This window comes from Aquila chrysaetos, chromosome 8 (genome assembly GCF_900496995.4).
Source record: "Aquila chrysaetos chrysaetos chromosome 8, bAquChr1.4, whole genome shotgun sequence".
Classification (NCBI taxonomy): Eukaryota; Metazoa; Chordata; class Aves; order Accipitriformes; family Accipitridae; genus Aquila; species Aquila chrysaetos.
The window spans coordinates 41,468,189-41,479,031 of NC_044011.1; the positions used below are offsets into that span (position 1 = coordinate 41,468,189).

At 65.7% G+C, this 10,843-nt stretch overlaps 2 protein-coding genes across 3 annotated transcripts; both read right to left on the minus strand.

The window, feature by feature from the left end:
* Nucleotides 1-3,849, minus strand: C1QTNF5 (C1q and TNF related 5). Its single transcript, XM_030022939.2, is given in 4 exon segments — nucleotides 1-271; nucleotides 273-634; nucleotides 1,233-1,465; nucleotides 2,360-3,849. Coding segments are annotated over 3 exon segments (732 nt in total). The 5' UTR covers nucleotides 1,447-1,465; nucleotides 2,360-3,849; the 3' UTR covers nucleotides 1-115.
* A 114-nt stretch (nucleotides 3,850-3,963) lies between these two features.
* On the minus strand, nucleotides 3,964-9,260 carry LOC115344918 (membrane frizzled-related protein). Of its 2 annotated transcripts, none has more exons than XM_030022937.1 (13): nucleotides 8,678-9,260; nucleotides 8,465-8,576; nucleotides 8,085-8,213; nucleotides 7,555-7,716; nucleotides 7,231-7,474; nucleotides 7,006-7,136; nucleotides 6,723-6,848; nucleotides 6,492-6,568; nucleotides 6,196-6,329; nucleotides 5,872-6,002; nucleotides 5,191-5,325; nucleotides 4,900-5,027; nucleotides 3,964-4,811 (listed from the first exon to the last, which is right to left on the minus strand). In XM_030022937.1, exons 1-13 carry the CDS (start codon nucleotides 8,729-8,731, stop codon nucleotides 4,587-4,589), a joined length of 1,788 nt encoding a protein of 595 aa, XP_029878797.1. In that variant the 5' UTR covers nucleotides 8,732-9,260; the 3' UTR covers nucleotides 3,964-4,586. The 2 variants fall into 2 exon arrangements, with proteins under 2 accessions (XP_029878797.1, XP_029878796.1); XM_030022936.1 differs by having other exon boundaries at nucleotides 6,196-6,344; nucleotides 8,678-9,259.
* Between the last annotated feature and the right edge of the window lie 1,583 nt (nucleotides 9,261-10,843).

A 10,843-nucleotide genomic window follows, 5' to 3' on the forward strand; every position in this document is an offset into this window, starting at 1 on the left:
GCGAGGGTGCCGGTGTCCCGGCTCCCACGCGGCCGGACCCTGGCACCGCTGTCCCAGGGGCGCCGGTGGCCGGGAAGGGGCACGGCCCTGGCCCCGGCCGCAGCCGAGGGCAGCCTCAGGCGAAGACGGCGGAGTTTTGCCAGTAGGAGTAGACAAGGAAGCCGGTGAAGGTGCTGTCTGTCTTGACGCTGGCGTAGAAGCCGATGTAGTCCCCCACGCCCACCTGCACCCACACCTCGTCCTCGGGCTCCAGGCGGACCAAGGCCCCCCCCCGAGAGCGAGGTGGGCTTGGGCCAGTTCCCGTAGTACTGGAAGAAGGAGGCGACGGACTGGCCGTTCTTCATGATGTCGAACTGGAGGCTGGTGCGGTAGACGGTGGCGTGGACGGCGAAGTAGTAGAGGCCGGGCACCTCGCAGGTGAACTTGCCTGTGGTGGGGTCGTAGTGGCCCTGCTCGTTGATGAGCACGACATCGAAGCGGATGGGCTGATCAGCCAGCGGCGGGCTGCGCGACTCGGAGCGCTTGGCGCTGAAGGCCGAGCGGGGGGCCACCGCGCACTCGCCCTGCGCCCCCTTCTCACCGTGCAGGCCATCCGCGCCGGGGCTGCCCACCTCCCCGCGGGGACCGGGCGCTCCTGGGGCAGGCGGGAGGGGGACAGGGTTACCTCTAAGCCATCGCCACCACCACAGCCCGCTGCCATCCAAGCCTCCCCCAGCCCCTCTGCCCAGCCCCGATCCCACCAGCATTACAAGCCTTCCACAGGACGCAGGTGGTGAATACCCGCCGTGGCCAGTGCTCTGCCTGGGGAAGCAGCACAAGTGGGGAAGGCTAGGTGCACGTGATAAGTGGGCACAGTGACAAGAGAAACCCCCACAGGCTGGGAGAAACCCCAGCCCAGGAGCCAGGATGGGGATGATGCAGCCGTATTCCAGGGACAGCTTGGTGGGCCCTCCTAAAGAGGGAGATGGAAGAGAAGGATGGCAGTGGGGATGGACAGAAATGCAGCTTTGCCCGTGACGTGGAGCTGCTGCCCGTTGCGGGAGCACAGGGTCACCACAGGCAGGACCGGAGGGGCAGTGGTGGCATGAAAGGGGCACTTTTGCACGATTCGCTCTTGGTTCGGCAATGTGGGGCTGTGCCAGCGTCCAGGGCTCACCCCCTGGCATGAGGGCATTCCCCACAGGCAGGGAAGAGCAGGTCCCCCTCCCCAGCTGGGATGTCTCCTTTCTTACCAGGAGGGCCCATCTCGCCCTTCTCTCCCGGCATCCCCATCGCCCCGTCCCGGCCGTCTCGTCCATCTCTGCCTGGCAGACCCTGGGCCCCATGCAGGCCTGGGGTCCCTGGGATGCCCGGCTGCCCCGAGCACAGCCCAGGGATCTTGTTGTCTTCGATCTGCAAGGAGCTGGTGATGAACCCGAGGAGGAAGAGGAGGAAGAACTGCTTCATCTCGTCTGCCGTGGAGGGGCTGGAAGGGGGCAGAGAAGGGTAACGGCTCTGGGGACCTCAGCGAAGAGGGCTGGGAAACAGGCTCGCAGTGCTCGGCAGGGAGCGGGTGCTGTTCCTCCCTCCTTTCCCCCTTTGCCTTTTCGGCTGCTCCCTCCAGCAAGGCCTGACCGCTGGCCGCACCTGCCGCAGCATCCCCATCGCCGGCTGTGCCACCGCATCATCCTGCAGCCCACCGGCGCGCCCCGCCGCGGGACGGTTCGTGGGGGCGCTGGGGCCGGGGAGCCGGGCGGGGAGCTGCGGCACGCGTGGGAGGCAGTAGCTCTGCGCGCGCGGTCGGGGGCGGTTCGGGGTGGGAGCTGCCACGCTGGCGGCGTGCCCGGCTATGGGTGTCCGTGGGGGTGCCGGCAGGGGACTGTTGGGGTGTCAGCTGGAGGGCAGCGGGTGAGCTGCGAGCCGGGCACGGGATGGGATTGTTGCGGCCGGGCGGTGCGCGGCCGGGCGGCAGCTCGGGGAGTGTGGGGCTGCGTCGCGGCCCAGCCCTTGGCAGCATCCCTGCTGCCGGCGGCTCTGCTTCACGCCCGGCCGGCTCCCTGGGGCACAGCTGTCTGGGGCTGCAGCATCCTCGGCAGTGGCGGACCACCCCGGTGCTGGGGACCACCCTGCTGCCCGGGCTGCCCCCAGCCCTTCCCACATCAGCGCAGCGAGAGCGGAGCCCCGCGGCCGGCGCTGGCCCCCTCCCCGTGGCCTTGCCCCAGCAAAGCCGCTCTCTTCCCCCTCCTGGACGCGACGGCTGCAACAAAGAGGAAAAGGAGGAGAGAAGTGTCTCTCCTCCGCCCAGGCGCTGGAGCCAGGACCCCGGCGAGTCCCAGCTCCCCCCAGCGTGGGGCAGACAGAGCGGGGTAGCCCCACTCACTGCGATCCTGCGGCTCCTGCCCCGGCGCCTCGCTGCTCTCCGGCGTGGAAGGGCTGCGGCTCTTCCTGACCACTTCGCTCTGACGAAGGCCCTAGGAAAGGCAGCCTCTCCACCCCCCCCCTCCTCCTCACGTCTCTCCTCCCAAACTCCGAAGGAAATCAAGGGCCTTGGGAGCCAAAAGCTACAAGACAAGGGGAAAAAGAAAAATAATCCCATGGTGTCAGAAGTGCTGTAAGCAGGGGGAAGGGAGAGTGAGACAAACAGCCTGGCAAAGGGAGAGGAGGCACGGGCTGCAAGCCACCTCGGCTGAACACGTCTGGGCACCCGGGCAGCAGGACGGAGGGAAGGGAAATGGGAGGAAACAGGCAGCAGAGTGAAAGCGGAACAAGAGAAAGGCCAAGGGAGGGAAACCCGGCAAAGGCAGGCAGGGTTGGAGAAGCAGAAGGGAGAGGGAGCCCTCGGAGCACGCGGGTCCCTTGACTGGCAGCCTCGGGGCTGTCCCTGGCAGCAGGGCTGAGGCAAGGGGGACAGCGGGGCGCACGCAGGCTAGCAGCGCCAGCCCCAGGAGCACCCGCGGGGAGCTGCAGGAGCCAGCCGGGGGGTGCCGACGTAGGGCCCAGGGGCAGCGTGTGGGGCTGAGCGGGCAGGGACGTGCCAGGCAGCAGCAGGCAGGTGGAAGCGCAGGCAGAGCAGCGCTGCGGCCATGCCAGGAAGCAGGGCTAGCCCTAGGTGACTGCGGGGCACGCGGCAAAGCTGGGACCGTGCCGGGCTTTCGAAGGCGCTCCTAGCTTGCCTTTAACTCGTTCCAGCATCGAGTGCATCCAAGGGACACGGTCAGATGCCGAGCGGTGGGGCGGTCCTGTGGCTGGGGGGCAGTCCCCGTGCCCCGCAGCCAGCTTGCAGCAGCTGGGACATACAGGGAGCAAAGGAGCCGGGTGGGCTCGAGCTGTGAGGGCAGAGTGGTGCTGACCTGAGTGGGTCCTGCTCCCAGTAACCCCACAGGCAGGGGCCTTTTCCATGCGCTCAGGGCGGGTGAGGGCAGTGGGAAGCATGGCGGCACTGCTGGCTTTCTCCTCCGTGTGCCGGTGCCCGCAGCAGAGCGGGTGACATTGCCGGCTGAGCATTCCTGCCCCGGATGAGCAGGGCCAGCCTGCGTGCTGGCAGGGAGCTGCCTGGCTTCTCTCTCCCAAGGTGTGAAGGGGCTGTTATTTTTGGCCAGCTGCGAGCTGGTTTGTGGCCGCGGGATGTTGCCAGGCCTGTGGCCATCAGGGTGGCCTGAAGCCAGCACAGCCAGCTCAGGAGCAGGGCCACAGCCTTTGCTGGGGCAGGATCCCCTCCCTGTACCATAGGACTGTAAGCCTCACCCCCTCCGAGACCCATCCATCTCCCTGGGGCCCTTCAAGCCCCCCAGCCCATCGAGGGTACAGCCAGCAGCCCATTCCCCCCTGCAGAAAGGCAGTCTCAACTGTGCCCCTCCATTCCTGCTCAGACTCCCCACCCCAGCCCTGGCTTTCCTCCTTTGCCCATGCCTCATTTTCCACTGGGATCTGGCAGGAGCCACACACAGACCCTCCTCAAATAAGCCACCTGCTCCATCAGGTTTGTCAGCTGCTCACGCTGTTTATTCTGCTGGCTTCAGGGCTGTGGGACATGGGCAGCCCTGGGCTCTTCTGCCTGCATCCTGGCTCACCTTGGCCCAGCCTTGCTCCATTGGGGGAGCATTAACCCTTCCCCTGCTAGGCTAGCAACTGCCTGAGGGCTGTGAGAAAGAGGCCATGCACAGCCTGGAGAGGCTGAAAGAGAGATGTGGGCTGGGAACCATGCACAGCTCTGGCCAGCACACCCGGGATTGGCTAAGGATGGGGAGGCAGCGCTCAACCCTTTTGCCACCGTCCTGCTGCTTGGCGGGGGGACTTTGCGTGGTATCCCCAGCACAGCTCCAACCTGTGGGCGCAGCCTCTCCAGCACAAGCCTTTCCCTGTAGCAAGGCTGGGAAGGGGCACCTGCTCTCTAAGGACTTGGTCCTGCGGGCGAGCCCTTGGCATCTGGGCACTGAGCTGAGCGCTGAGCAGAGGGGCAGGCGAGGAGCCAGGCAATGGGGTGCTGCTGATGGGGGCCACCCCAGCAGCTGGGTATTTGCAACAGGAGGAGGATGGGATGGACATTTGGGGTGGAGGAGCAGCTCTGGGCAGGCTGCTTCAGCCCCTGCTCCTCTTCTCTTGCCGGGTCAGGGCTGGAAGCACTCTACGGGGTCGTTGGAGTCGGGCAGGATGTTGCAGTTGATGGGCCAGAGGATGCCGAGGAGGCCGAGGGACTGCTGGCACCGCAGCTCGGCAGCCAGGCACACGGCTCGGCAGGGCTGCAGGACACCCCCATCTGGGGTGCACTTGGGCACGAAGAGGCTGCAGATGAGGAGGCGGAGGTGCTGGTAGCAGGCGAGCTCCATCAGTGTCTGTGGGAGAGTGGCGGTGAGCGTGGCACCGTGTGGTGTTGTGTGGTGTGGTGCGGGCAGACCCGCGTGCAGCCCCCAGGCAGCTCACCTGGTAGTCCTGCAGCACCTCGGCGGCTCCCTCCTGGTCCGGGATGGCCAGCCAGATGTTGGGGAAGGAGGTGGCATTGTAGCCTAGCCCCAGGCACATCTCCACTTCCACAGGCTCACAGACAGACCCTACCACAGGGTGAGGTGCTTCACTTATAGCAGGAGTGATGCCCACCAGGTGTGCCTCGGGCAGATGTTAGCCATGGGGCAGCTGCCAGCATGTCTCCCATGTCAGGTGGGCTCGGGGGGGGGGGGTTGAGTGCTGAGTGGAGCACCCGAGGGTGGCACTCACCAAAGGCCGGGTAGGAGACACCAGTGCAGTTCAGCTCATCGGTGCCGTCAGGGCAGTCATGCCAGCCATCACACACAGACTCCAGTGCCTGGCACTCGCCATTTCCACAGGAGAACTCCGCGGGGCTACAGGTCTCTAAAACGAGAGGGGCCAGCATGGCAAGGCATGGGCTCGGGCATGGGCACGGGCAGAGAGCAGGCTGGCCGTGGCCTCGGTCGTGCTGATGGTGGGTGGCCTCCCTGCTGGGAGTCAGCCTGTTTCCATGCTGACCACTCCTGTCTCTGCTCTTCTTGGTCACTGGCCGGGGGACGTCCAGGTGAGGGGTTGCAGAGCACTGCCACCTGGCAGACACAGCTGATATGTGACCATCACTGGCCCAGCTTAGGGAGATCCCAAATTCCCTGAGTTTTTTGGGGGCAGCCCTCAGGTGATGGATTGTGCCAGGGTGCAGGTGAGCCCTTCCAGGGCACATCCCCATGGCTGGGATCAATAGGGTTATAGGGTAATTCAGGTGAGAAGGGACCCCAGGGGCCTGTAGCCCAACCTACTGGTCCAGGCAGGGTCAGCTATGGAACGAGAGCGGTTTTTTCTAGGGCTTTATCCAGTCTGGCCTTGAAAACCCCCAAGGATGGTTACCGCACAGCCCCTCTGGGCAGCCTGCGCCCTTGCTCGGCTACCTACTCTCTGTGGCATTGTGGGCTTGGTAGGTGGCGAAGAACCCGTTGTCTGCTACTCCCTCGTCCGCCACGAAGAGGACAGTCATGACATGGCGTGAGGAGGTCAGGGTGGGTGGCAGCTGGTGGCCGCAGAACCTGCCGGGGTTGTGGGGAGGAGGATGGCGTCAAGGTGGGCAGCGGGGCCGACCAGCACCTCCCCAAACCCATTCCTCCGGTGGCTCCTCCTCACCAGCCTGCCCCGTGCCTCAGTTTCCCCAGCTGAGCCACGGGATCCCAGTGCACCCAGACTGGTGCAGCAGGGCCAGAGATATCAGGGGTGTGCCTGTACCTGCCCATGAGGCTGGCAGCCCCCGTGCCTGCGCTGTCGTGCACCTCCACGAAGTCGAAGCTGCAGTCCTCGTGTGACTCCAGGCTGAAGTTGTGGAAGTGTAGGTCGATGACGTGGCCCACGGGCACCGAGATCTGCCAGAGGCACAGCTGCAGGGCAGGGGGCAGCCGGCAACACCTGTGAAGCCGGGCAGGGACACCCCCAGCTCTCCCTGGTGGGGGGTGTTGCCTTCCTCCCTGCCCGCCCTCACCCTCGCCCTGCTCCCGCCTCCGTCCCGCTGGCATCCCTTCTCTCACCTGCTGGTGTGGGTATGGCTGGGGATGGCTCGGGGTGGAGAAGTGCCCCTCCAAGGTGGTCAGTGGCCCCCCGCACTCTGCAGGGACACGCACACATGCAGCTTTACGCCCTGCCCCTCTCCCTTCACCCCATCTCCCTGCTCCCCCGCCCCTGCCTCCCACTGCCCGTCACCGTGCCCTCTGGCCAGGTGCCACGGGGGCTGTGGGCTGCAGGCGGCGGGGCTGGCCCACCTTTGTGTTTCAGGCTGCAGTTGGCCTCATCGCTCTTGTCTGCGCAGTCGTGGAAGCCGTCGCAGACGAAGCCCAGGTGGAGGCAGAGCCCCTGGTCACAAAAGTGCTCATCCCAGGCACAGCTCTCTGCAGCGCAGGCAGAGACGGCCAGGCTGGCGGTGGTGTCCCACCAGGCACCCTCCCCTGGCCCGGTGCCCCGGGCATTACGGGAGACCGCCCTGGCGCTACCCACTGCCTGCCCGCAGCGAGGAGTCCTGGCCGTGCCCGGGGGGGGGGTACTCACTCTCACTGGGAGCCACGGCTCGGTAGCGGGCGCTGAAGCCTGGGGCGCCCACGCTGCTGTCAGAGACGAAGGTGACGCGCAGGTGGTTGGAGTTGGTGTTGAAGGTCGGGGGGGCCACATTGCCGCAAAACCTGGGGGCACAACAAGGGGCGACAGTGCTCACTCCCGGAGATGGTGCCCCCTCCCTGCTGCGCCGCCACAAAGCCCAGGCGCGAGGGGCCCTACCTGGATGGGCCCCCCCGAGCCGGGCCAGGATCCGTGCCACCGGCCCCCTGCTCTTCGTAGAGCTCCACACGGTCAAACAGGCAGGAGGCGGTGCCCTCCACGCTGAACGTCTCCATCTTCAGCTGGATGGCGAGGCCAGGGCCCACCTCGATGCGCCAGATGCAGAGTGCGTCGGGTGGGTAGGGGCCGGGGTAGTTGGGAGAGCTGAAGGAGCCCTCGGGGCCCCGCAAGGTCCCACCACACGCTGCGCGGGCCAACAGTGTAGGCATGAGCTAGTACTGCGGGGCACCGCTGTCCCGGCACACTACCCCACTTGGGACTTACCCGGTGCTGCCGTGCCGGCTGTAGGCAGCCAGATCTGGGTTGGGGTGGCAGCTGTCTTGGGGGCCGGGGGGTCCCTTCGGATGGGTGCTGCAGTGGTGGTGGCAGAGCCACGGGCGGGCAGGGCTGCGGCTGGAGCGCCGGGTGGCTGCGGGGATGTCAGCTCTGTGCCCAGGGAAGAGCAGGGACAGCTCAGCCCCAGCAGGGAGAAACGGCTGCAGTGCAGGGAGGGGGCTTAGGAAGCCCAGCCAGCCCCATGTCCTGCGCTCCCACCCCACCCCACACGCGTGCAGGTCCCAGGGGTATCCCACATAGCTCTCAGAGGGCCCAGTGACCTTGCCACATCCCAGGGAGGTGGAGATCCCCCTTGCTCCTGTGCATGGGGGCACTCTCTCCCCATGGTGGGCAGACCCTGGGAGGTCCTGTGTAGGATGGATGCCCTCACTGTGCACCCCTCCTCCTCTGAGCTGGCTCTGTGTCCCCCACCCCACGGTCACAGCCCATCCCCCATCCCTCCCTGCTTGGGCACTCACGGTGGATGACGATGCCCAGCAGGAGGGCGACGAGGAAGACGAGGATGGCACTCATCAGAGCCACGCAGAGCCAGGTGAACTTACAGTCGGTGCGGTACCGCCAGCCTGCCTGGCCCCAGAGCTGCCGGCCTGCGGGAAGGCGAGGAAAGCGGGCAGAGCCGGGGTGCTGCTAGCCATACCCCTACCCTGCCACCTCCCTGCACAGCTGGCTGAGCCCTGGCTGGGCACATCCTGACCTCTTGTCCCCGGGGTGTTAGTGGGTCTCCTAAGCGGCCCCAGAGCCCAGCGGGGAACTTGCCCCACCACCCCGCTCCCAGACCCACAGCTGCTCCTGGTGGCCCCACGGACAGGGGCGTGTGTACAAACCCCCAAGCTGGTACCGAGGCCGGCCTGGGGCGATGCGGAGCTGGTCCCGTCCTCGTCTGGCGGGTGCTCGGTGCTTGGCGCTGCTCGGGGCTCCTCGCCCTCGAAGACAGGGTTGCAGAACTCGGTCTGCAGGAGAGCGAGCGTGGGTGGCACCACGGGGAGTACGCTGTGGGGACCCGTGGGTGGCTAGGCGGGGACCCCTGTGGCACCCACACCCCCAGCCCTACCTTGCTGTGGTCCAGAGCCTCAGGGCAAAGTGTGATTTCAGTGAAGTCTTTCATGGCAGCGGGCGATTCCCAGCGCAGCCTGGCTAAAAGCCTCCCCAGCGTGCTCTGCCCTCCAGCACAGCCGCCTGCCCCACCGCCTGCCCCTCCCCAGCTGCCCCCATTGGTGCCAGGGTGGCGTGGGGACCCCCGCTCCAGGCACCGGGGCAGAGGCGGCGGCAGCGCCAGCTGTGCCTACACGTGCCACCCCGGCACCGGACCCCCAGGAGCCCCGAGGGCCATGCCTGCAGCACCGTGAATGCGGGGAGCCCCGGGAGACCTGCGGCCCCAGTCCCTTCCGCAGGCCCCTTCCCCCTCGCCTGTTAATCCAGCTCAGCTGAGGATGCCGAGGTCAGGCTCTGGCACAGAGAACCAGCATCTTAAAGGGGAAGGTGTGCTTGCACCCGTCCCGCTGGGAGCCCGTCCGGCCAGGGACCCTGCTTTTGGGTGCATGGTGGCACCGCTGGTTTGCCTGCTTCCTCCGGGCTCCCCGCCGGCACAGGGTGGCACTGAAGGGGCTGCGCTGGGGAGCCCAGGCTGAACGTGTCCTTCCTTCCCTTGTGCCTCCCCAGCACTGGGCACCTGAGCCCCACCACCTGCACTCCCGCTGCCCCTTAATGCCTCGGTGCCCGTCTCCATCCCTAAGCAGGGGAGAAAGGGGCCATTGTTCAGGGGCTTTGGGGGAAGAGCATGGGCACTGGGGAGCTCCGCAGGGCGGGAGTAGGAGGAAAGGCTCCCTCTGCCTCCGGGCACCGCAGGTTGCTGAAGGAGAGGGACTGCTGCCTGCACTCATGTCTCCCTTGCTCCCAGCACGGGCAGGCTGCTCCGGCATGGGTGGCGGTTTCCCTCCCGCTGCTGGAGCCACAGTCCTTCGTCTGCCCACCCAGGGACAAGCACATGTACACAGCGCTCTGTTCAAGCTAAAATTTATTCCTGCACGAGTCTCCCTTGTATGAGACACTTCCCGCCCATCTTGCTTACACAGTAAACAAGCCACCTGCCAAGCAGCAACGCTGCCCCAGTCCGGTACCTGCCGCGGGCAGCCCCTCCATCCTGGCCTGCCCTCCCCTGAGCCCCGCCGGGATGCCCCAGGCTGGGCAGGATGCCCATGGCGCGAGAGTGCTCAGCCTGTGCCCGCAGGGCCAGTGAGGGCGAAGCAGGACAGGTTGCTGGGTTGGATGTAGCTGCCTTGCGGGCTGGGGCTGGGATTGTGCTGGGACCCATCTCTCCTCCCATTGCACCTCAGGCAAGGCAGGATGGGGAGGAGAATAAATTAGAGAAAAGGCTAAAAAGGCCACTGGCATTTGCTAGCTGGAGGACAGAGCAGCAGGGCTGATGGGGACGCGCATCCCCAGGCACCCAGGGGGGCTCCTGATCGCAGGAAGAAAAAAGCCCCAATTGCAGATGGTCCCGGAAAGCCACTGTCCTCCCCTCCCTCTGCTCCACAGGATGGACGTTCCTGTGCAACCCCAATGGCGTCCCGCTCCCCTAAATGGTTTAAGGCACCGTCGTATGAGGAGGCAGGTAAAAACCTACCCAAAGCATCCCCCGGCACAAGTCCCTGGCGAGCCAGGAGGCGGTGGGGTGCTCCAGGTTAAGCGAAGTCCACTATAAATACATATAAATTCCACAAAATATTTTCTTCCCTCCTGTCCATGAGTCCGGGCCTGAACTCAGGCTGCTTTGAGGAGTGTGCATGGGGCAGCTGGTGGGAATGTGCTGCCTGAGATGGGATGGAGGCAACTGAAGGGCCGGGGTCCTTTGCCAGGAGGTTCAGGAGTGCCGGGAGGAGGCTGGGAGCAGTTCACGAATCCTCTGGGACAGCCAAGCAGAATGGGAGTGCCAAGAGGCCAGGAGGGATGCGGGAGGCTCTCCCGGGTTCCCAGCTCTGGGTGCTCCCCCAGGGGAGCAGAGGTCCTGGCTGAGTCAATGGGGCAGGCAGTCCCATGCCCGCAGAGTCCCCTGCTCAGTATTTTTATTACACACCAACAAAAAAAAAAAAAAAAAAAAAAAAAGAAAGAAACTAAAACGTACCCCAAGGTAAAAACCAAATGCCAGCGACCAGGAGGTGCCTGAGCTGCCTGGGCCCTGCCCTGCCACGGGCTGCCCTCCTCAATTCAGAGCTGGGGT

Excerpts from the sequence above, each read along its gene's own strand:
- LOC115344918 (XM_030022936.1), bottom strand. The coding sequence starts at position 8,731 with ATGAAAGACTTCACTGAAATCACACTTTGCCCTGAGGCTCTGGACCAC. Across the intron at positions 7,475-7,554 it reads AGCCGGCACGGCAGCACCGG|CGTGTGGTGGGACCTTGCGG; the intron begins GTAAGTCCCAAG and ends TGGCCCGCGCAG. Across the intron at positions 6,345-6,491 it reads AGCCATACCCACACCAGCAG|CTGTGCCTCTGGCAGATCTC; the intron begins GTGAGAGAAGGG and ends CCTGCCCTGCAG.